Raw genomic sequence first — 22,416 nt, 5'->3', positions numbered from 1 at the left:
AGTGGAGGGAACCTCCGGGGTGCCGCTGGTCCGACCGCACTCATTAGTTCCTCTTCGTTGTGGCTTCTGCTCGTCTCCGCAGCGTTTTTCTGCCCGGCAGCACAGAACAGCTGGAGAAAGAGCAGAGCGTGACGGCACGTGTGACTGATACAGCTGCCTTTCACCCCAAAAACGGGCCACTACAGCTTGCTTCAGTGCATGCCTTAACGCTCCGCTTCCTATTTTCAGAGTCTGGGGCTTCGCTGCCTTGGTTTTTTTGACTAAGTACGAGGTATTGTCAAATAATCCTTGACCCACAGAAGATGGCCACCTCCAGCAGAGGTTTAACAGGCTTTTTTTTTAAGGACTGAGCGTTCATTTGGACACTTACAATCATTTAAGTTCATACTTGAGTTCAACAAAAGCAGAAGACAACCTCTGAGATCGTTCCCCTTCTATGTTATAGCAGGAGAAGGAACTTGCCACCGAGCCCAGGGGCCCTCATCCTGCACCCCAAAGCTCTTAGAGCTTGATGCCGGGTTAGTTAGTACAGGGCGACGTTGTTCATCTCTTCCCGATCCCTCCAGCTGCCACGACCATTACTGCTCTAATGAGTTGTGGCCATGGCTGGGTGGCACCCTCTGCCGCCACACCAACACATCGCAGGCGGCTGCTCCACGGAAGGTGACAGACACCCACTGATGTCCCCTGCGCCTATAGGACTCATGCCCTGCTATCGATCAACCCTATATTGCGGCGACTCCTGTCTTTCTACGTGGGACAGCGAGCTCTTGGCCAAACCCTGCTCTTGGTTGCCCCGAGCTTCCCGGCCCCGGGGCCGGGATGTCAGTGGAGGTAGGCACAAATCCAAGCGGCAGCCCTTCCCCGTCCTGAAGGGCTCACCTCCATGGTGCGCAGCTGGTCCACTGCCCCCTCCGAGGCCTCAGGGCCCCAAGGGTGGACAGCCCTGTGCTCAGCCCCTCAGGGGCTGCCCTCCCCTGCACCCCAGGACCCTTTGTGCCCCACATTCTCCTCAGGCCACCAGCCCCACAAGTCACTGGTCCCTTCAGGGTGGTCCCCTCAGGCCACCAGCCCCCTCAGGCTGCTGGTCCCCTCAGGCCACCAGCCCTCTCAGGCTGGTCCCCACAGGCCACCGGTCCCCTCAGGCCGGCCCCCACAGGCCACTGGTCCCCTCAGCCCACCAGCCCCCTCAGACTGGTCCCCACGGGCCACTGTTCCCCTCAGGCCACTGTTCCCCTCAGACTGGTCCCCACAGGCCACCGGTCCCCTCAGGCCGGTCCCCTCTGGCCACTGGTTCCCACAGGCCACTGGTCCCCTCACCCACCAGCCCCCTCACACCGGTCCCCTCAGGCCACCGGTCCCGCTCCGCCCCCTCCCTCCCTCTGCGCCTGCGCAGCACCGCCCCCTCCCACCAAAGCACCTCCCACTCCGTCACCCTCCCGCCGGCCTCACCCATTGGCTCCCACCACCGCGCTCCACGTGACTCCCTACTCCCGCCCCTCCGCCAGCCACACACCACACACACACACACACTCTCACACACACTCACGCCCCCCCCGCCCCCCGAGCCCCCTCCTCCGCCCCCCCCCCTCCCTCCCTCCCTTCCCCACCCCTCCCCTTCTCGCGCACGGCCGCGCGCCCCCCGCCGGCCGGCGGCTCCGCCCCCCGCGCTGCAGTCTCGCGCCCCGCCGCATCCGCGCACCCCGCACCCCCCTGCGCCCCGCACCGCGGCCAGGCCCAGGCCCCGGCCCAGGCCCGGGCCCCGCCGCCGCCGCCGCTGAGGGAGGAGCAGGAGGCCTCCCGCTCCCCCCCCCCCCCCTCCCCATTACACATACACACACCCCCCCCTCCTCCGCCCCGTTTCGCCGCCGGTAGGAACCGCGTTGCCTTTCCCAACCCCGGGGGGACGGACCGCGGAGGAGGGCGGGTAGGCCTGTGTCTTGGAGCGGGGGGGGGGGGGGGGGGGTTGTGTGTGCGTGTGAGGGGCGGGGGGGGGGGACAAAGCAGCGGAGGACGGGGGTAAAGGGGGGGTTGAGGTGGGGGGGGGGTGGCGGTGAGCCGCGGGCCGCGCCGGCGGTGACCCGGCCCCCTTCTCCTCCCTCCTTCCCTCCCTCCCTCCCTCCCGCTCGGCCCATTGTGCTGTGGAGACAAAATGGCGGCGGGCGGCCGTTGGGCCGGGGGTGAGTGAGGGGAGGGCTGGGGGTCTCAGGAATTGGAAGGGGGGGGGGGTGGTGTCTGCGCTACTGTGCTACGTGTGTGTGTGTGTGTGTGTCCCCTCAGGTTCCCCCCTCCCCCGCCCCGGAGCCGCCCCTCGCGCTGGGGGGGGGGGGGGGGGGGGTCGCGCCCGGTTTTGGGGGGGGTGTGGGGGGGTGTCGCGCCGTGCTCACTTTCCAGCCTCCCACCCCCATTTCCCGCCGCCGCCGCTTTGTTCTCGCCGCGTTTGCAAATGGCGGCAGCGGCCCGCCTGCCCCTTCACACACACACCCCCCCCCCGCCTCCGCTAACCCCCCCCCCCCCCCCGTGGCCGTCGGTTCCCGCGTGGGGCCGGGCGGTGCTGCCCGTGTGGGAGCGGGGAGGAGGGAAAGGTCGGTCCTGGGGGGGACGACGGACACGACCGTTCCCGCCCACAACCCACCCCCACCCCCCCATCCCCCCCGGGGCCTGCAGGCTTCTCCCTGCTGTCTCGGGGGGTGGGGGGGGTGTTGCACAGGTGAGGTGGAAACATCCCCTTTGGTGTGATTTAAATCCCTACCTCCTTCCCTCAGGGACAGGACCGCGCTCTCCTCTCCTAAACTTCACTCTCCAGGGTTTTTATCCGGGTTCTCCCATTGCTTCCTTGCAATTCCTCTTGTTCTCATCGATCCCGTTATTTGTAGCTGGACGGTTCAGAAAAAAATTTAAAAAAAAAAATCCACTTTGCATGAGCCAACAGCTTTTGTTTGCCGTCACCTCGGTTGGCCTGGTAGCCTTGTGATGGGGAATAGATGCTGTCGGTATCCTTAGACCTGGAAGAGCTTTGCCTGCCAGGCCAGCCATCCCCATGCAAACAAAAGCCAGGCATTAAGGCTTTGCGCCCCTTCAGTCATCCTCTTCAGGTACGATAGGCTAAAAATTACTAATTCTTTCTTAAAACGTAGAAGGTTTCTAAAACAAAATGCGCTTCTTCACGTGCGTTAAGCTTTCCCCTGATCTAAGGCTGAGTTTTCAACCTTTTGCATTCTCGTTTTCTCATCCGCCCCCACCCCAACAAATGTTTTGGAGAGTCTGCTCCTGCTGTCGGAAGACCCAAATTGAGTGGAAAGTTTGTTGGTGAGATCAAGCTGGCAGTGGAAATGGTAGGAGGGGGAGAGTAGAGCAGGTGAGGCTTAAAACAAGGGTGGAATTTAAAAGTTTCTCCTTTTTCTCAAATTTTAGTGATGATCGGCCTCAAGAGCAATGTCAGGAATTGGGTGTTATCGAGCACGTTTGTATTTTTAACTTGTTCTGTGATTCTTTTCCCCAAGAGGCATGAATCCTGTGATGCTGCAGCATCAGCTCCTGGGTTCTCACTTGAAAGGAACTTCAGTGATTTCAAGAGCGCTAACGTCCGTCTTTAGAAATCGCAGGAAACTGGACGCTCGTTTCTGAGGCTGTTGTAGTATTTTCTGACTGTAGAAACAGCTGCCTCACTAGGTTGTATTTCAACTTATTTCTTACCTTGCTTGGAGGAAATTAAGGGAGCTTTAAGAAAAATAACTGCGTACAGAGTGTACGAGTTCTTCAGGGTCCAGTCCAACGCAGGAGCGGATTGGGAGGCTGGCACCCGCAAACATGAGAAGATGCCTTGTGGGTTCTTGCAGGTAGCTTGGGAATAATTCTCCCTGCTCAGTGGGCACTAACATCTGGGTTTAATTACAGTTAGATCTGGATTTCTAACACTACCAAAGTCGTCCTGTGCATAAATATTTGCAGGATTGAAATCGGAGGTATTTCTGTGCTGTGGAATAGTCTGTACAGTGACGGTGGCTCAAGGAAATGAGCTTTCCCAATTTTATCCTAGAAAATTCTTCAGGTTGTGAGCCCCAGCTCTGTTTGTAAAACAAGCAGCGCAGCAGGGTCGCGATTTCTGCCCAGGCCCTTCATGTTACTTTATAGAGTTGTAATGCCATTATTCTAGTAAAGCACTAAGTATTTGGGCAGTTAGTTACTTGTTTTATTATTATTCCAGTATCCTGGATACTTTATACTATTCCAGTATCTTTGACACTTCATACTTAAAATCAGTCGGGATTACTTCCAGTTTCTGTCATCTGTAAAGCGTAAAAAGTCAAGCGTTGGGTTTGCGAGCTGTACGTAGCAATGACCGGTGAGGCTGGGAAGGGGCTGATTCGAGGCAGGTTCCAGTGGAAAAAAGCAAAAGCAAGCTTCAGTCTGGTTTCATTTTGACTGAAACTCATTCAAAACGGAAGGACTTCCAGAGAAGCAGGATTTGGTTGTGAGCTCTGGAATCACTGAGGCGTGATTGACGAGTTTCTCCAGCAGTGTTTCCAAAAGTGTTAGTTACCAGGCAGTTTTGATGTGTACTTGGTTGTACAATGAAGTGAAACAGCTGGTGGATGCAGATGACGATGACCTTCATCTCCAGCATCTTCAGGTGCTGAGGCTCTTCCTTTGCCTCACTTGTGCTAAGGCTTTTAAATGGCACTTCACAATTCTTGGAGTTACCGTGAAACATTGGGTGTTTGCAGGACCGGGATTGCCACTGCGTGGTTTCAGTTAGAGGTAAATCAAGAATTTTATTAAAGATGTTTGGTCAAATTAATGACCGTGAATCAAGCAACTGCTAATTCTTACGCTAGTTGCACGGGAAACGATGATGCTGATGCCAAAGAGTCGATCCTGGTGGGTGCAGGGTGTCATTTTGAAGTTCTTGCCAGAAGCCTGCTTGCATCTGAAGGCGATCTTGGGAAGCTGTCTTCTCCCACAAAGCATAAGCCAGTCCTGCAGGATGCAAATGTTTCTCTGCTCCAAGGCCCCTTGGCTAAAACTGAGCAACAGAGTGCTTGAATTTTAACAAAAGAAGTTCACAGCCTCGGCTGGGGCTTAGGTTATCGGGGTGGGTTAGTTCCCTTCGAAAACAGCTTCTCGTTTGGAACTAAGCTGTTGCAATTTCAGCTTAGTCTGTTGTATTTTAGGAGTTGAGAGCGCTTGCTTCAAAAGCAGGTATGCTGGTGTAGGTTTATACTATTTCTGCCCGATAAAGTAAGTGAAGAGACTCGATGGAGCCACCGAACTTGTCTCGCATTGATCCTAATTAAAAGCAGGCTTGTTTACTTCGGGGCCATAAAATGAATTTGGGGTAAAAAGTGGTATGTGGCAAAGAGATCTTTACAAATAGTTGCTTCTGAGTAGTATGAATGAAAGCTATCACCTCACTTGGCAACTGGGCAATGGCAGCCTGGTTCTTTACTTCGTGGAATTATATTAGCGTGTGGACTGTTAATTTTCCCAGCAGGCTGCTCCAGCGTGTATTGGGGAGTGCTTTACCTTCAGTGTGCTTTGTTTTAGAAATATGAGCAGGAGCTTTTGGAAAAATCCAATTTCAATGGGAAAGCCTCTTGGGAATAAGGAGCCAAAATAATATACGTACGGCTGCGGACGAGCAGTAGGAGGGAAAATTGAGCAGTTGGGTGCAGCTCAGGCTGCTGGGATGTCTCTGCTTCTGCGGGATGTTGTATGAGGGAATGGTTCAAAGCGTTTGCCGTGTGCAGCGTGCTTGGCCCTTGCTCCACGGCTGAGCTGGTGGATGGTAAATGAGTGTATGGTGCTCATTAAACTGCTGGGCAGGTAAAACTGAGCAGTTAATGCAAACCCTCTTTGAAGGCAGCCTGTGTAAGTTGGGGGTGACAGCAGTGTGACAACATTGGCTGTAACTGTTATCGTGGGCACTGTTCACATCTTAAGAATATAAGTCATCAGGAGTGGAAAACAGGGCTTTCACTAACAAGTTTGCATACTTCTCATTTCTGCTATTGCTTCCAATTATCAATTCCAGTTATTTCTGTTCCTATGCACAGTCAGCAAGCAGGCTGCGGGGATGGATCAGCCTGCCAGTGTTGCTAACTGGTTTTCTGTTGCTTTCAGATTACGGAAAAGTGTGGTACTGGTACAGTCTTTTTGGTGGAAGAATCTAAATAAGCACATTTTGAAGGCTTGGACAGACATTCAAAAGCAAAAATGGTAAGGATAGGGAGGTTTCAGGCTTGCGAGATGAATATCCGCGTTTCAGCTCTCTCTAAAACTGTTCTAAAATCCCTTTTCAGCGACCAATGCGTATTTTTGTGAATGACGACCGCCATGTGATGGCCAAACATTCGGCCGTTTACCCGACGCAAGAGGAGCTGGAGGCAGTTCAGAATATGGTGTCCCACACGGAGCGAGCGCTCAAAGCTGTCTCTGACTGGATTGATGAGCAAGAAAAAGTCAGTGGGGAGCAGCCAGAAACAGAGTCCATGGAGACAGCAGCTGAAGAGGAAAACAAGGAAGGAGGGTAAGGAACATCATCGAACACGTGTTTCTAAGGGGCACTGTCAGAAGTAGTAGCACCTTCTTACTTAGATTAGTAAAAATCCGCTCGCTGGAAGAGTTGTTTTCCCTGGCTGTGGAATTAAGAGGAATTAACTAACCCGGGGCTGAAGTGACTGTTCGCGTGCAGGTGTAGTAAATCCTTCAGCGGGGGTCGTGCAGCGTGTTTAATCTTTGCAGCTCTATCTCTTAGTTTGGGCTGAGTGTTCCTGCTTACCTGGCTGCAGTTAACTTCTTGTAGTTTTGAAGCCGTCGTGACTGTAGCCTGTGTATTTGCAGGGATCAGAAGGCCACAGAGCAGTTGACTAGGACCCTGCGTGGAGTGATGCGTGTAGGGCTGGTAGCAAAAGGCCTGTTACTGAAGGGGGACTTGGATCTTGAGCTAGTTCTTTTGTGCAAAGATAAACCCACCACAGATCTCCTGGAGAAAGTAGCTGACAATCTTGGAGTACAGCTTGCTGTGAGTAAAACTTTTCAATGTTTGTGCGTGCTTGTGACAGAACAACCGAAATAGGTTTTAAATGGTTAAAAAGGTACTGATGACATTTGTTTTGATACCCTTTTTCTGTCTTGGAAAAGTAATTTTCATAGGCATGTAGTGTTATTCTGGAATTGCCTTGATAAATGAACTTCCCTTTATTAGCTGAAGTTTTGTTTATAGACCTTGGTTTTTGCTGGAAAAGAACGTTGCAAATCACTCAGAAATGAATTAAGACTTCCGCTAAGCAGTGAAATTATGTTGCAGGCTATTACCGAAGACAAATATGAAATAATCCAGTCAGTTGGTGATGCTGCAATTGTAATTAAGAACACAAAAGAGCCGCCGTTGACACTGACCATCCACTTGACGTCGCCCGTAGTCAGAGAAGAAATGGAAAAACAGTTAGCTGGAGGTATGGAAGACTGAAAACAGCCAACAGTCGGTTGGAAACCCGTACATTTCCGTTGCTAATTCACTGTTAAAGTGTGCTCTTCAGTTTCAGCCGAAGCGGCAACGATTATTTTTGTGCAAATTCAAAATTCCGTATGACAACACCAACCTCGTGAGATCACAGTCGCGGTTTATTTGGACTGAGCTTCTGAAACTGAGTAGCACCTTTCAGATGGGATTTTGCTCCTTTTTTTTTTTTTTTTTTTTTTAATCCTTTTTCTTTTAGTATTTTTTTTTCTTGGGCCTTTAGTTCACTAATACGTCATCTTGTTGTATTAATCTTGTTTTGTACCTAGCCACACAAGTGGCCTGCAGAGTGACATAAAAATATAAACCAGATACATTTAAAAAGATTCTTGAAGGCTTCTTGTTAAATGACTTGCATGTACATGAAATTGGATGTTCCACGCAGTTTGTGTTGCAGCAAGAATGATAGCTGCTCTGGGTCTCCTTGATTGGCTGTTTCATCAGCTAAAGTTCAGAATTCCAGAAAGTGATGCAGAGTTTTGGATAAAGTTAGCTTCTCCATTCACTCTCAAATTCCCTTTGGAATAAGAATTTGCAGACTGGTTTTTTTGCGCTTGAATTGCTTCACTACGATGGGTTCTGTATCGTAGGCATCGCGCTGTCGAATTGGTGGATGTTAAACGCTCGCTCTGTGCACTAGCCTTATCTAAAACCCTGGTCTTGAGAAACTTTGTACTTTTTCAAACCATATCTTCAATTTTGCTGCAGCACAGACTGGAAGATATCTTTGTGCTCTATTGACTGTCTATGGTTTTGATATCTGACCTCGTCTACCAAGCCTTCTAGTTTGTCAATTTTAGGGACGCTGGACCTTTGACCAACAGGACGCTCTCTGTCACGGGTTGGGGCCAGGGCAGTCAAGCCTTATGGGCGGAGGGGGTTCCCTTGATCCTCGCAAAGCTTTTCCCCCCACTTCTCCACTAAAGCTAAACACAGAGTGGGGGTTTATTTTAAATTTCCCTTTGTTACCTATTACCGGCCTCATACGCTACCACTTCATTTGAGTCACAAAGGATTTCTGTCCTCTCCCATTGAGTTTCACGCCCCATCTCCTCCTCGCAGAATAGATTTCAGTCCGTCCCTGTTAATTGAACTTCCCCCCCCACCCCCCTCTCTGCAGTTTTAATTTCTAAGCAAGGCCGCTAGGCGAGCGCACTGCAGACCCATCCTTCCAGGTACAGGATCTAGATCAGGATCTTTTGGGAGCCTCAGCTGCCCGTTAGGAAGCTGCCTCATCCCCTCTCCGCCTGACAGAACCCCCTTGGTCAAACTGTGCCTTGTCTTCTTATTCCATCCACGAATAGAAACGCTATCAGTCAACGACTCCCCGGACGTTCTGGACAGGCAGAAATGCCTTGCTGCCTTGGCGTCACTGCGACACGCCAAGTGGTTCCAGGTTTGCATTTTGTTCTTATATTTGTCTTTAAGTAGAAAATTTGTAAACTATTAAGGGGCTAACTTTTTTTTTTTTTTTTTTTTTTGTTTAAAATACTTTAACGTCGGATGATAGTTAGACGTGCTGGACTTAGCGTCTGTCAACGGTACAGTTGCTAAAGAAGCACTTAAGCGAATTAAACGTTTGGAAGGAACCTTTTTTAAAGAGTAGATGCATAGCTGCTGCTTTGTTTTAAGAGTAATGTTGCCTTTGTACACTCCAGTTATTGTTATAAGTTATAAAATGGTAACGCGAAATACTGTTTACCCTTGACAAAGTAGCACCACAAAAATGAATGTCTGCAAATGAGCAGTTTTGGTGTTTTTATTGAATGTATGTCTGCTTTTGATTCTTATTCTAGGCCAGGGCTAACGGGCTGAAGTCGTGCGTCATAGTGATACGAGTGTTGCGAGATCTGTGTACTCGGGTTCCTACTTGGGCACCACTGAGAGGATGGGTAATTTTTCCTTTTTTCTTTCATTTTTTGGGGGTTTGGTACCACTTCTCCAAGCTGGTGTTCAGCTCTCTTCAGTCTGCACACATTCCGTTTCATACGTTAGAGGTTTATGTAGTACGAACAAGGTTTCTGCCCTTAAAAGATACGTTTCAAACAGCTACAGTGTAAATCGTTTTATCAGTTAACGATTTCTACAGTGTAAATCGTTAATCGTTTGTGGATTTGAAGCAGCTTCTGGCTGTAATGGCAGCGCAAGCGCCTACCTTTGCTCCTCTCACTTTTCCAAACTGTCTTTCAGCCTCTAGAGCTGCTGTGTGAGAAATCTATTGGAACTGCTAACAGACCCATGGGCGCTGGCGAGGCTCTGAGGAGAGTTCTTGAATGCCTTGCCTCGGGAATCGTTATGCCAGGTTAGGTGGTTCTCTGCATTTACATTTCAAAGCGAAGCTGAAATGAAACGCGGTTGAAGCTTCGAGGCGCGGTTACCTTGCCTTAGTGTTTGAGAAGTCCCTTGTTATATGTGCGGGCAGCCTAGATTCGGAGCTCAGAAAGCCCCCAGTGTACACGGGTACTACAGTACCTTGCTGTTACTTAGGGCACGTGTGTTCAAAGCTACGGACCCATGACGTTAAACCCCCGTAGAGAGAGGTACCAGTTTCTGCAAGCGTAAAATTGGTTCCCTGAGTGGTCGTGACCAGCTTCACTGGTAATTGTACATGTAAAATGGTCCAGGCGAGTTTCAGAATGTTGGACATTGGATGGATCATGTCAGTCCGTGTTCTTCTTCGAGATGAGTGTTGATTGATGCCAAGGGAATACTTAGTTTAGTTTCTTTAGAAACACCAGGATAATTCTCTGCATATCTTCCTTGTTTCCTGCCTTCAGATGGTTCTGGTATTTATGATCCTTGTGAAAAAGAAGCCACTGATGCTATTGGGCATCTAGACAGACAACAAAGGGAAGATATCACACAGAGTGCTCAGGTATAGTTTTGACTACAGATGTTACGAAAACTTAATCAGTTCAACTGACTCTGAACTTCCATATTGGTTAATGGTAGTATAGTAACCTCACGGAGGTCGGTGTTAACTTTTTTAATATCTAGTCAAGTAAAAGAAATACAAATGGGTCCCACACCAATAAGGAATTTGTAGCTTGGCCAACCAGAAGCAAAGTATCAGGTTTTAAATAGTGACTTGCTACCATGACCCGTATTTTGGGTTGAACTTCAAAAATTCAGAGAGTCCTATTTAAACTGATGAGGATTTCTGTGTAGGGGTGGGTAGAATGTTCCTGTCTGAAACTGTGCAGGGAACAGAGATTGGTGGAGCCACTTGCGCGTCCCAGTAACACATGTTTAATCTTTCTAGCATGCTCTGAGACTTGCTGCTTTTGGCCAGCTTCACAAAGTCTTGGGGATGGATCCCCTACCTTCCAAAATGCCCAAGAAACCAAAGAACGAAAACCCCGTTGACTATACTGGTAGGTACTTGGGGGGGGGCAAACCCCACAAACCATGTTTCCAAGGCTTTTTGCTGCTCTTGTTGCTGGAAACCGGAATACTTAGGGGTTTTTGTTGTGGTTGTTACAGTCCAGATTCCTCCCAGTACAACGTACGCTGTCACCCCAATGAAGCGTCCAATGGAGGAGGATGGAGAGGAGAAATCTCCCAGCAAAAAGAAAAAGAAGATTCAGAAAAAAGGTATTGAGTTAACAAGAGGTAGGTACAAATGGCTACCCGAGAGCTGTTCTCAGGCTGAGGCGGGGGGCAGGTTGCGGAAGAACTCTTGCGAGTGTTTGGTCTTGGGTGACGCTGTGAATAGGGGCTACAGGGCATGTGAATTTAAAAAAAAAAACAAAACCGTAACACTGTAAGATTTTTACTTGCTATAACTTAAACTCTCACAAGGAGGAAAACACAGATCAGAGCTTGTCTGAAATCAGTTATGCTTCTTTGAAAGAGGTGACAAACATCCCCAAACTTCTGGGTTTTTTTTCTCTATTCAGAGGAAAAACTCGAACCTCCCCAGGCCATGAATGCACTGATGAAACTAAACCAGCTAAAACCCGGGCTCCAGTACAAACTTGTCTCTCAGACCGGTCCTGTTCACGCTCCTATCTTTACAATGTCTGTGGAAATTGATGGCAGCACGTTTGAGGCATCAGGACCTTCCAAAAAGACAGCCAAATTGCATGTGGCAGTGAAGGTAAGAGCTGTGTACATTAATTCCTGCCAGAGGGCTCTTGTTAGGAGGCAGCTTGATTGCTGACTTCTCAAAGTTGAAAAGGGCAACCAGATTGATGGTGATGACAGTCGTGGCAACAACCATGTATGAAAAATGTCATAAACCCTTCAGGACAGACAGGGGAGAGAGTTAAACACCAAGACAGTGTAGTCTGTTATGCATGAGGTCTCAGGGCAGAGGACTTTGTACCTCCTAGGCCTTGAAGTGCCTGTGGGATTTGGGGAATTCCTAGCCCTTGAACAGAATTAATACAAAGATTCTTGAGCAGCCTTCTTGAGTATTTACCCCAAAATGGGTAGGGCACATGAGAGCCAGTGGTTCTTTGAGGTAAGTGCTGTTCAGTAATCTCTCCAACTCTCCTTACCCTAGGTGTTGCAAGATATGGGTTTACCCACAGGAGTGGAGGGCAAAGAATCTGGGAAAGGAGACGAATCAGCAGAGGAAACAGAGCAGAAACCAGTCGTTGTCGCTCCTCCTCCTGTAGTAGAAACTGTCTCGACGCCCACTGCTGCGTCTCCTCCTTCAGATCAAACCCCAGAGGTGAGCGCAGTCAAAGAAGGGGAAACGGGTCGCTCTCATTCTTTGGGATGATGTTGTAGGGTGTCATTGGAAACGCCTTTTAGCAACAGGTTGCTGTAACGGCGCACTGTACAGTCAGTTACTGTTACGATACAATTTATGAGGTAAAAACATCAGGCAAGCTTATTCCAAGCTATCTTCTTCAAGATGTTTTCCAAACTATGTGTTTTGGAAGCACCTTCAAGCCCATTAGGTTTTTTTCTTGGTGTTTCACTGCTGCTTATCTGCTTCCAGAATGTGAAACAACAGGGACCAATTCTGACAAAGCATGGCAAGAATCCTGTGATGGAGCTCAATGAGAAAAGGCGCGGGCTGAAATACGAACTGATTTCAGAAACGGGCGGCAGTCATGACAAGCGCTTTGTCATGGAGGTGAGGTGACTTCTGGTCCCTGCTCTGTGCCTTCATCCCAACTATGATATCTGTAATTTTAGTTACTTGGTGAGAATTTAAAATCATAAAATTACAGAATGGTTTGGGTTGGAAGGGACCTTTTAAAGATCGCCTAGTGGGCAGGGATGTTTTCAGTAGATCAGGTTGCTCAAAACCTCATCCAACCTGACCTTGAGCACTTCCAACTTCTGGAATTGTTTGCAGGCACCAGAAAAAACGGTTAATTTTACCAAGTGGCAGCTTCTGTTCCTGCCCTTTCCACTTACATGCAATGATTTAATCCCTTTTAAAGGTGGAGGTTGACGGGCAGAAATTCCAAGGAGCTGGTTCAAATAAGAAGGTGGCAAAAGCCTACGCCGCTCTGGCCGCACTAGAGAAGTTGTTCCCAGATGCTCCTGTTGCCATTGAGCAAAACAAGAAGAAAAGGCCTCCTGTGCCAGCTAGGGGAGGACCCAAGTTTGCTGTAAAAGTAAGTAAATGTCACAATTCGATGACTTTGTGGCGTCAGTAATGGTCCTGTAGTACAGTTGTCTCCTCTATGACTTTAATCCCTTTTTGGGAGGGGAAGTAATTTAAGGTGTGGAGGGAAACCAGGATCTGCTAATGGCCATTGGGCTTGAAAGCAGAAATACCGTCCAGTTTTATGGAAGACAGCCTCTGTTTTCTGGACATGACTTTTATTTGGTACCCGCCCCCGTTGCTTTTGGCTTAGCCCCTCTTCTTTTTAAGGCAGGTGGGTACCTGATGTGTTCTAGAGCTCCTGACATCCTCTTGAAAGGTTTGTTTTCACCTTGGAGGCAAGGCTCAGGAGCCAGAGCTGGGTAACACGTCTCTCTTCCCTCAGCAGCACAACCCAGGTTTCGGAATGGGAGGCCCCATGCACAACGAAGTGCCCCCTCCGCCCAACATGCGCGGTCGTGGAAGAGGCGGCAACATTCGAGGCCGCGGAAGAGGCAGGGGCGGATTTGGTGGCAATCACGGTGGCTACATGAATGCAGGTGAGATGCTGCCTGCACCCCGTCCTGATTCTTTCCACTCTAAATGTACAACAAACTACCCAAACACCAACAGGCAAATTAATCCCCGCTAGCGTTTTGTGGCATCTTGTAGCACGACGGGAAGTTCGAGGCTTTCGTATGCTTTGATTTCCTTTTTATTTAAACATTTTCTTCTAATCTAGGTGCTGGATATGGAAGCTATGGTTATGGAGGCAATTCTGCGACGGCAGGCTATAGTAAGTGTTCTTCATCCTAAATTTGGAAACGCATCGATCTGCTGGGGGTGTGAAACTCAGACTGGGTCGCACCGTGCGGTGATGTGCTTGTGCGGAAGCCCTCTTGTAAGGGGTTCTCTTTTTTTTTGAATGAGAAGTAATGAAAGATGGCTCGTGTACTCATTAAAAAGTTAAAATGCGAATCCAGGTGACTTCACGTTTCCTCTAAAACTGTGAATATTTTAAATTTCTCTGCTTTAAGCCACGTGAAGCTATCGGCCACACTTTTGAATGTGATTTTCCTGAAAATACACAGCGATTGGTCTTGAGAAGAAGCCTTCATTGGGGGGTGACAGGAGCAGAGAAATCTAAAACATGACTTTCAAATGTGGCGCATTTTGCCATCTTCAAAAGAATTCTAATTTTTTTTCTCTGCTCTGTCTCCCCCTTTTGTAGGTGACTTTTTCACAGACTGCTACGGCTATCATGATTTTGGGTCTTCCTAGATCATCTAAAAGTATTGCACAAAAAACAGCTTTTTACTCCAATTTTCTCGAACTCCAAAACCCAAAGTGTTCGTGCTGTGTCCCTGTGCTTCACTGGGTTTCTCAACAGTGGCTTTTCACCGCAGCTTGTCTGAAACTCTCTTAGCCTGCAGAACTTAAGACAGTGGCAGTTTTTATTGTGATTTGCCTTTGAACTTGGTTGTATCGATGTACACAACAGGGGGAACCAATTATCCGAGAATGTTTTTGTGCAGTTGGCACAAATTTCCAAGCCAGCTCCGTTCAGCGTAAAGGCAAAAAGCCCATCTTTGCTTTTTATGGAAAGCATTACTTTATTTTTAAGAAACTGAAGTGTTTTAATCTACCTTTGTCTTAATTTACAGCAGGTTTTGTACAAAATTTGAGCCTTTTAATAAATCCCAGCAATTGGGTACACGCCTCTCGATATTGGGAAGACTTTTCAACATCTCTGAATATAGTACAGCCCAGCTTTTTAAGCATGCAAAATGTTGACTTGTACGTGGAATCGTGTGTGCTAAAGTTTAATCCTACATCCTTTGTAACACGCTGGTGGATTAACACTGAGGGATGTGACTTGTTGTGGCTGGTAGCTAGTGTACTTTCAAAGGTATTGTAATTGTGCTTCCAATCCTGATACAATAAATATCCAGGCGTTAGGGGTTAGTGTAACCATGTTAGTAACTTCTGAAAATGCATGGATTCGTTCGCTAACGTGAAAATGGGCTTTCTCGAGCCAAGCATAAAGGGCCTAAAGCACTTAACAGCAAAGCTCTGCCAGCTCGGCAGCCATGCTGAAAAACGCTCGTTGCCCTACGAGTACCTAATTGCCTGGAGAATTAAATTTCACCAGAATCGGGAATTGCGGGAAATGTCACAATTGGCCAGTCGAGACCCGAGTCTCTGAATTCCAAGTGTTTGGTCCTTTATTCTTGCTACGGTATTTGTTTTTAAAACTGTAATTTTGTTTGTCACTGTTTTTAGCTGCAAAGCCTGCACCGTTGCATTCGTTTAACTTGTGAGGCTCAACAACATTTGAGTTAACTCAGTAATTAAACTAGCTAAACAAAAACAAAGCAAACTAAAAATACCTCTGACCTACAAAGCACCAGGTTTAAAAAACAAACAAAAAAAAAAGTCCAAGGTGTTTAGCAGATACTTAAAATAATAATGATGCATGCCCTATCTTGTTTAGAGAGCTATTGTTTGAGATATTGACTTTTTATACAATGGAGTAGATCCTGTCCTGAATGAGGTGGAAAACTGCTGGTTTCTAGGCGACTACCTGTTAGAGTAACTGCTTGTGTGCTGGATAGTTTTATTCCTTAGCTTTGATTTGGAGAAAGTCAAAAATAATCCGATGTCAAACAGCATGAGAACTTCATAGTTAAATATGAAGCGTTGGTATAAAATGGAATTTCCAGAAATATTGACTTGGGAGAGATCAACTTCCAGCATCTGCAGCTTGAATTTACGTGCTGCCAGTTGTAACCCAGCGCTGGAACCAAAGACGGGGATTTTAATACAAGTGACGGAGCGAGGTATCTCTCATTCAGCAGAAAATGTTTTGCTACAGCCTTGGTGTTCTCGGCTGGAGATAAATTTTTTTCACAGAACCTCGTTTCTGCAGAAGAGGAAAAAACCTCTTGCGTAGAAAGTCTTAACTGTAGTGCAGGGTGTAGATAAGAATCAATTGAGTGATCAAAAAATGAAAAGCTAGGTGCCTTGAAGAGCTGCAGCTCTTCACAATGTAAACACAACCCGAATTTAGGAACTGACCTGGGATTCAGCTTCCCCGTGAGTCGTCCTGGTAGTTTCACACAGAATTGCAGAAGCAAAGGGCATGAGATTTTACTCTTTTGTCTCTTTTTTTTTTTTTTTTTTTTTTTTTTTTTTTACTAAATTCTCCTCCGCCTCTCCTCCACATCAGAGGAGGCACTAGCAAATCTTTCCTCCTTTTAGAGGTGTAGCTCCATTCCTCGAGCGTACACGCCATTACAGACACTGGTGCAGGTTTTTAGTTAGATTTTAGTGGCTTTTATTCCTTGAAAATAAGTGTAGTTTCGAATAACACAACAAGTCTGACTGTAGAGTAAGTCTTCTCACACTAAGGCCCACACAAAGAACACCCCAAAGTTCAACTCACAGAAATTGGGCAGGAAAAGAATCGCTCAAAGAGCTTGACTGTAGTGCTCTTGGTAAATAAAATTAGACTAACTTGACTATGTACCGTGCTGTCGCATCCAGGCTCTCTGGAGTGTTTTGATCTGTTAGAGGTTTTCAGTAACCTTGGATCCTGGAGGTAGTACCTGAACTTTGAGGTAAATAGGATGAGCTGTGCACGCACGTCTTAATTTCGTTGGATTCTTGCTGCTCACTCACCGTGTAAATCCAGACGGATGGCTCGCTGTGTTAGAGCGATCTGCCTGGATGTTGACATAATTCCTCATTACAGGAACGAGATTCTTCCTCGTTACCGTGTCTCTCTGCTGCAGAGACCGAGCATCAGCTGCCGTTGATGGCTGACTTGTCTCAAATGTAGTTTGAGCACCAGATTTTAAATCTTTGTAGAGCATTGAAATAATAACTGTTAGTTATTGTAACATGCATTAAAGAAACTGTCATAGCCCTGAGCTTAGTCCTAAACATTGGGGTCGTACTGGAATTAAAGCTGTGGGAGAACTGGCTGGGCGTCGTTCACTGAGATTGCAGGGTGACTGGACAATGGTACGATGTCGATGTATTTCACAATTCCCTGTCTACTTAAATGAACAAGATGTTTCACCTCTCAGCCTCGTGTGGAGTTTCTTAAACCTTTCACCAGTGTAAGAGCTAAACCACTCCTAAACCCTTGCCTTCGCAAGGGTAAAAATCTCACTGTTATGAGCCTTAACCTGTAAAATTGTGCCTTGTGGTGCCTGCCTCCCCGCTCCAAAATGCGGCCGCTGTGGGGCTGACCCTTTTCTCTCTGTTTAGGCCAGTTCTACAGCAACGGCGGCCACTCCAACTCGGGGAGCGGCGGTGGAGGCGGCGGTGGCGGCTCCTCCGGCTATGGCTCCTACTACCAAGGCGGCGATAACTACAACTCGCCGGTTCCTCCAAAACACGGCGGAAAGAAACAGCAGCATGGAGGACAGCAAAAACCCTCCTACGGTTCGGGGTATCAGTCCCACCAGGGCCAGCAGCAGCAGTCCTACAACCAAAACCAGTACAGTAACTATGGCCCGCCGCAGGGCAAACAGAAAGGCTACAACCACGGCCAAGGCAACTATTCCTCCTACTCCAATTCCTACAACTCGCCTGGCGGTGGAGGCTCCGATTACAACTACGAGAGCAAATTTAGTGAGTGCTGGGTTAGCTTATCTGGGGAGTAAAATGCAAACTGTCGATAATAAGGAAATATGCGCTCTGTAGGCGTGTGGTCCTACACAAAGGAGTAACTTCGAGGCGGACTGGTAGCACTGGGACAAGGGGGAAGTGTTTTTGGCTACCAGAGGGGCGATTCGGCCCAGCTCTAGGGAGGAAGTTCTTCCCGCCGAGGGGGGTGAGGCCCTGGCAGAGGCTGCCCAGGGAGGGGGTCGATGCCCCGTCCGTCCCTGGGACCCTTCGGGGCCGGGCTGGCCGGGGCTCTGAGCACCCTGGTCTCGGTGAAGACGGCCCCGCTCGTGGCAGGGAGGGTTGGACGGGCTGAGCTCCAAGCGTCCCTTCCCACCCAAACCGTCCCATACTTCTGTGCACTTGGAGGGCTTAAAACGCTCTGGTTGAGTTGATTTAATTAGTTGAGATTGACAACCAACCAGGAAACCTGCTGCCATCTGTCTGCTCTTCCCTGAGGAGATGCTCTTGCCTTTCAGAGGATGAAGGTGGAATTGCCTGCTCTGCTCTTGAGTTACTGTTTGATGATCGAGTCTTTACTTTCTGTGTCGGGCAGTTGAGCGCTTGGGATCCGCACGTTCCTCAGCGTGGATTGCCCATGCTTGTGCAAGCTGTGGGGAAATCCCACAGCTGCCCCTGGCAGCCAGACCTCTCCGTGAAGCCTTTAGCCGCCCCAGGGGATGTGTTCACTCATCGAACCCCTGGTAGTCGCCTCACCTCCAATAATAGTCCCTTTTGCTGCTAACAGCAGACAAAAACCTCCCTCTGGGTGCGATGAAGGCAGAGCTGCTGCTGCTGGGGAGACCGGCTCTGCTCACCGCGTTTTCCCTTCCAGGTTACGGTGGCAACAGCGGCCGTGGAGGCGGAGGAAATAACTATTCGGGAGGTGCCTCCTACAACACCGGCTCACACGGTGGCTATGGGGGAGGATCTGGGGGCGGAGGGTCCTCGTACCAAGGTAAGCAAGGTCAGTATACGACACTTCCCTATATATCTTTCCATGCGAGGGCAGCATCTTCCCATCCGTGTGTGCTTTTGCCTGGCAGCGGCTCCCAGATGGGAGGAAAAGTTCCGATTCTGCGTCGAAACAGCTTTTTGTTGTTGTTTCATGCCTTGATGGTAACCGAGTGCTTCTCTCTCCCCTTCTCCACACCCCCCCCCGCCCCCGCAGGTGGATATTCCTCTCAGTCCAACTACAACTCCCCCGGTTCAGGCCAAAATTACAGCGGCCCCCCCAGCTCCTACCAAGCATCCCAAGGCGGCTACGGCAGAAACGACCACAGCATGAATTACCAGTACAGATAAAGCCGCCCCTTCCTCCATGGGCGTGGAGCTTTGTTCCCTCCTGCGCTCACCCACCCTTTGAATATTCAGTTTTATCGCATCACGGTAAACACGTAAACCCCTCCCTTGCCCCCCCCCCCCCCCGCCCCGTTTCCATGTTGCAGTGCTCTTTGTGATACCGGTCACTAATGGTTGAGTACCTGTAATTCCATACTTAGCTGTATTTTGGGCATCTCTGTATTTAATGGTTTGTTAGTTGCCATTACGACTTTGTCTAAATAGGAATTTTTGGGGGTTTTGTTTTGTTTTGTTTTTTTTTTTGAGTTAATACAATTTCAGTATCCTTTTTCTATTTAAAAATTGACGTGGAAGTGTGAACACAGTATGGCTTTAAATAGATAAGGGATATGTCATCTGTTAATGCTTTTGTGAAGTGAGTTAAACAAGCTTTCTGTATTTTAATGCTTTAGTGTTTCAGTTTTATAAGTGAAGATTTTATTTTAAAAACCAGTGGGAAAGAGTGGGTTTTGTATGCCTGAATCCCTCAGGCAGTACATCTGGAGTAAGCTGAATGTAGACAAATAAACACAAAACTCTTGATGTCTTGGTCTCCTAGCATGTCGTTTCACGGTGTGCGCCACTGTGGCAGCCTCCTGCCTCTCTTAAAAAAAAAAAAAAAAATTCAGAATATTCTCTACTTTCTGCAATTTGAATGACCTTAAACTCTCGGTTTTGAGATTAAACCACCCCAGGGGCTTTGGCCAGGAGGAGATTATGGACTTCCGAGAGCACGGCAGCCTGAGCCCACCGGAGGAGCAAGCAGGGCTGGCTTGAGCCTTGGGTAAGACCAAATTATTGCCTTTGCTGGTGATTAAACCACTGCGCCGGAGACGACGACGGCAGCAGCAGCTGCCCGGGCCCACTGTGTGAGGGGCCCGCCTCCGTTCCTGCGCCGCGGTGGGTGTCGGGAAGAGGCACCGAATTCTTGACACAGGGTGGGGCGTTCGAGGAGAGACCCTTTAACGCGGTGAGAAGGTTCGTGGTGTGACAGTTCACAGCAAGGGCCAGTGGGGACTTCCTGGTGTAGATAATCCTCGTGGCTCTTGGGCAATTTCCCGGCCCTGCCAGATCCTGCCTGTAACTACAGCGCTCCTCAAAACCATAAGAAAATTAAACGGGGATAGTGGCTTCAGTTTGCTCACCTTTCTGGGAAAGGTGGAGCGGCATTTGCAAAGCTGGGAACACGCAGGTGTCGTCCCAAGGGAACCGAGGGTGCGGAGCAGCTCCTGCTCCCAAATATTCCGGCACCTCTCTGGTGCAGCCAGCTGCCAGATCGCATCTCTTAAACCAAAGCTGCGGGGCAGCAGGGGTTTGAGCTACAAAACTGCCCCTTTTCCAACAAAAATAATACCGGTGCTGCTGCTTTAGCTCCTTTAAGCAGTGCTGGAAACAGCTGGTGCCTTATCAGTTACTGCCCTGGTGCCATTTGGCCATGCGCGTTTTGCATGTGTGTAAATGTGCCTCCTCCGGGTGCGGCGCAGTTAGTTGAATAAATTTTGCACCTTGCACCGGTGTTTCTTGTTCTCGGTGGGCTGGTGGCAGAGCTGGACCCAAACCCCGTGCGGTAACGCCCCAACCGGCGCTTGTTCTGCCGCCGCCAGTGAGGCCGCGTTGAGTCAACAGCCCAAGCAAAGGCTGGGCTTTAGCCAGTGTTTCAGGATGGTGACACTTCCCTCCCTGGCACACCGGGATGAGAGGGGATGGTGGGGGGTTCGTGCCAGTGGGCAGCCCAGGTGCGGTGTTGGCACCAGGAGAAATGAGACAATTGGCGAGTTGCTCCGGCTGGCTTCAGCCTTTTATTATAAATATCAGCTATAACTTAATGCGGGTATGGCTTTACTGCCAGTGGGGTCCTGGACCACTGCGACCAGATGGCTCAGAACAACAAAAAAAATCAATAATACTACTAATAACATTAAAAAGATCTAATGAAGTGAAGTGGCTGGTCCGGCGAGCAAAGCTCTCGGCTCCAGCAGTGCAAACCAGCTGGCGGCTCAAAATGGGGGGGTGGAAACCATCCCCGGTAGGGGTGGGGGGTCCCCGAGAGACCTGAGGTTTGGAGATGGCCCCAAGCAGCTGCTTGAGAGCCGGAGACTGGCCAGAAAGTCACCGGAGAGGATGAAGCCAGCAAGTCTCGGCACAGCGGAGGGGGCAGTGGTACCCACCACTGGGGCTGTGGGATGGCTCCGGTGCCTGGCAGCCCCGGCATGGCTCAGCCCTCCAGCCGTGGCTAGCGGTGGCACGTTGTCTTTGGCTCCTGGAAGCCGGGCCAGAGCTTCAGCAGCTGCTGGGGCTCGTAGTGATGGACCATCACCAACCGGGAGAACCGGCACTTCTCGTACTCGATCCGGTACATGTTGAAGACACCCCAAGGGCTGTTGGTGACGCTGACGCCCAGCGCGTGCAGGCAGATGCCCATGAAGGCATCCTCCATGTTGATGACGGACAAAGTTTGGGCGACACCATAGATTTTGCTTGCCAAATCCCCGGAGAGGACGTAGCCGGGTCCGCCGCAGTAGGGCGGGTAGGTGTTGTTGGGGTAGACCTCGTGGGGCACGTACCACTTGTAGCCCTTGTTGCGCAGCGGCCCCGTGTTGCGGTAGATGTGACCTGTCATGAAGTTCTTCTTGGGGGGAATGAGGAATTGCTGTACCAGGTAACCCAGGTTGAGGAAGACGTCGCGGTCGGCCTTCATCACGTAGCTGGCGTTGGGGCAGTGCTTGCTCACCCACTCCATGCCCATCAGTGTCTTCAACGTCAGGTTGTTGTAGGTGTCCAAGAAGTCTTGCTGGAGGATGTCGTGGTGGAGAAGGCTCTCCTCCTCCAGCAACGGCTGCAGCTCCTGTCGGAACACCGGGTGAACGCCGAGGAGGAAGAGACGGAGGATGGAGACCCCCGGCACCGAGCTTTCGTTGCCCCAGGTTTGCCGGATGGCGGTCCTGCCTGTCGTGTCCCCCGGCTCTGTCACCACCAGCAGCACCAGGAAGGGCGTCTGGTCCCGGCACTTGTGGGGCTCGTTGAGGAGGAAGCGGTAAGGGTAAGGGTAGGGGGGCTGCAGTGGGTGCCGGATGGGGGGCGGCTTGACCGTGGCATTGCCGCGCCCGCCCGCCGCTCCCCCGTGCCAGTGGAAACCCGGCCCGGCTGGGCGCTGCCGATCGGCGGCATCTCCACCGGCCAGGGCGGGGGTGGCGGTGACGGGTTCCTCGGCGAAGCGCTGCACCCGCAGCCCCAGCAGCGCCAGCGACACCAGGACGGGCAGCAGCAGCAGGCGTGGGCTCAGCTGGCACTTCATGGCTCCAGCTGCGGGGGGGGGAAAAGCCGGCACCTC

General features: G+C 49.7%; 2 protein-coding genes across 5 annotated transcripts; one reads left to right on the top strand and one right to left on the bottom strand.

The window, feature by feature from the left end:
- Positions 1-19,166, top strand: ILF3 (interleukin enhancer binding factor 3). Of its 4 annotated transcripts, none has more exons than XM_049809729.1 (20): positions 1-834; positions 6,124-6,219; positions 6,303-6,529; positions 6,844-7,024; positions 7,310-7,457; positions 8,827-8,918; positions 9,319-9,414; positions 9,713-9,824; positions 10,300-10,397; positions 10,785-10,896; positions 11,006-11,116; positions 11,422-11,621; positions 12,030-12,200; positions 12,474-12,611; positions 12,925-13,101; positions 13,480-13,630; positions 13,813-13,866; positions 17,346-17,711; positions 18,580-18,711; positions 18,916-19,166. In XM_049809729.1, the coding sequence occupies exons 2-20, from the start codon at positions 6,217-6,219 to the stop codon at positions 19,047-19,049; spliced, it is 2,703 nt and encodes a 900-aa protein (XP_049665686.1). In that variant the 5' UTR covers positions 1-834; positions 6,124-6,216; the 3' UTR covers positions 19,050-19,166. The 4 variants fall into 4 exon arrangements, with proteins under 4 accessions (XP_049665686.1, XP_049665685.1, XP_049665683.1 ...); XM_049809728.1 differs by having other exon boundaries at positions 13,477-13,630; XM_049809726.1 differs by having other exon boundaries at positions 11,006-11,134.
- A 2,152-nt stretch (positions 19,167-21,318) lies between these two features.
- On the bottom strand, positions 21,319-22,380 carry LOC126042837 (beta-1,3-galactosyltransferase 2-like). Its single transcript, XM_049810569.1, has one exon. It carries the CDS (start codon positions 22,378-22,380, stop codon positions 21,319-21,321), a length of 1,062 nt encoding a protein of 353 aa, XP_049666526.1.
- Between the last annotated feature and the right edge of the window lie 36 nt (positions 22,381-22,416).

Source organism: Accipiter gentilis, chromosome 9 (assembly GCF_929443795.1).
Source record: "Accipiter gentilis chromosome 9, bAccGen1.1, whole genome shotgun sequence".
Classification (NCBI taxonomy): Eukaryota; Metazoa; Chordata; class Aves; order Accipitriformes; family Accipitridae; genus Astur; species Astur gentilis.
Note: the sequence above shows the minus strand (reverse complement) of the source record. Positions and strands in the feature narration are given on the sequence as shown.

What these genes read in the sequence shown, in the direction of transcription:
- LOC126042837 (XM_049810569.1), bottom strand. Translation starts at nt 22,380, where the DNA reads ATGAAGTGCCAGCTGAGCCCACGCCTGCTGCTGCTGCCCGTCCTGGTG.
- ILF3 (XM_049809726.1), top strand. An exon ending in AGGTATTGAGTTAACAAGAG is followed by an intron (nt 11,135 to 11,421) that starts GTAGGTACAAAT and finishes TTCTCTATTCAG; the next exon opens with AGGAAAAACTCGAACCTCCC. An exon ending in ACAAGCGCTTTGTCATGGAG is followed by an intron (nt 12,612 to 12,924) that starts GTGAGGTGACTT and finishes TCCCTTTTAAAG; the next exon opens with GTGGAGGTTGACGGGCAGAA.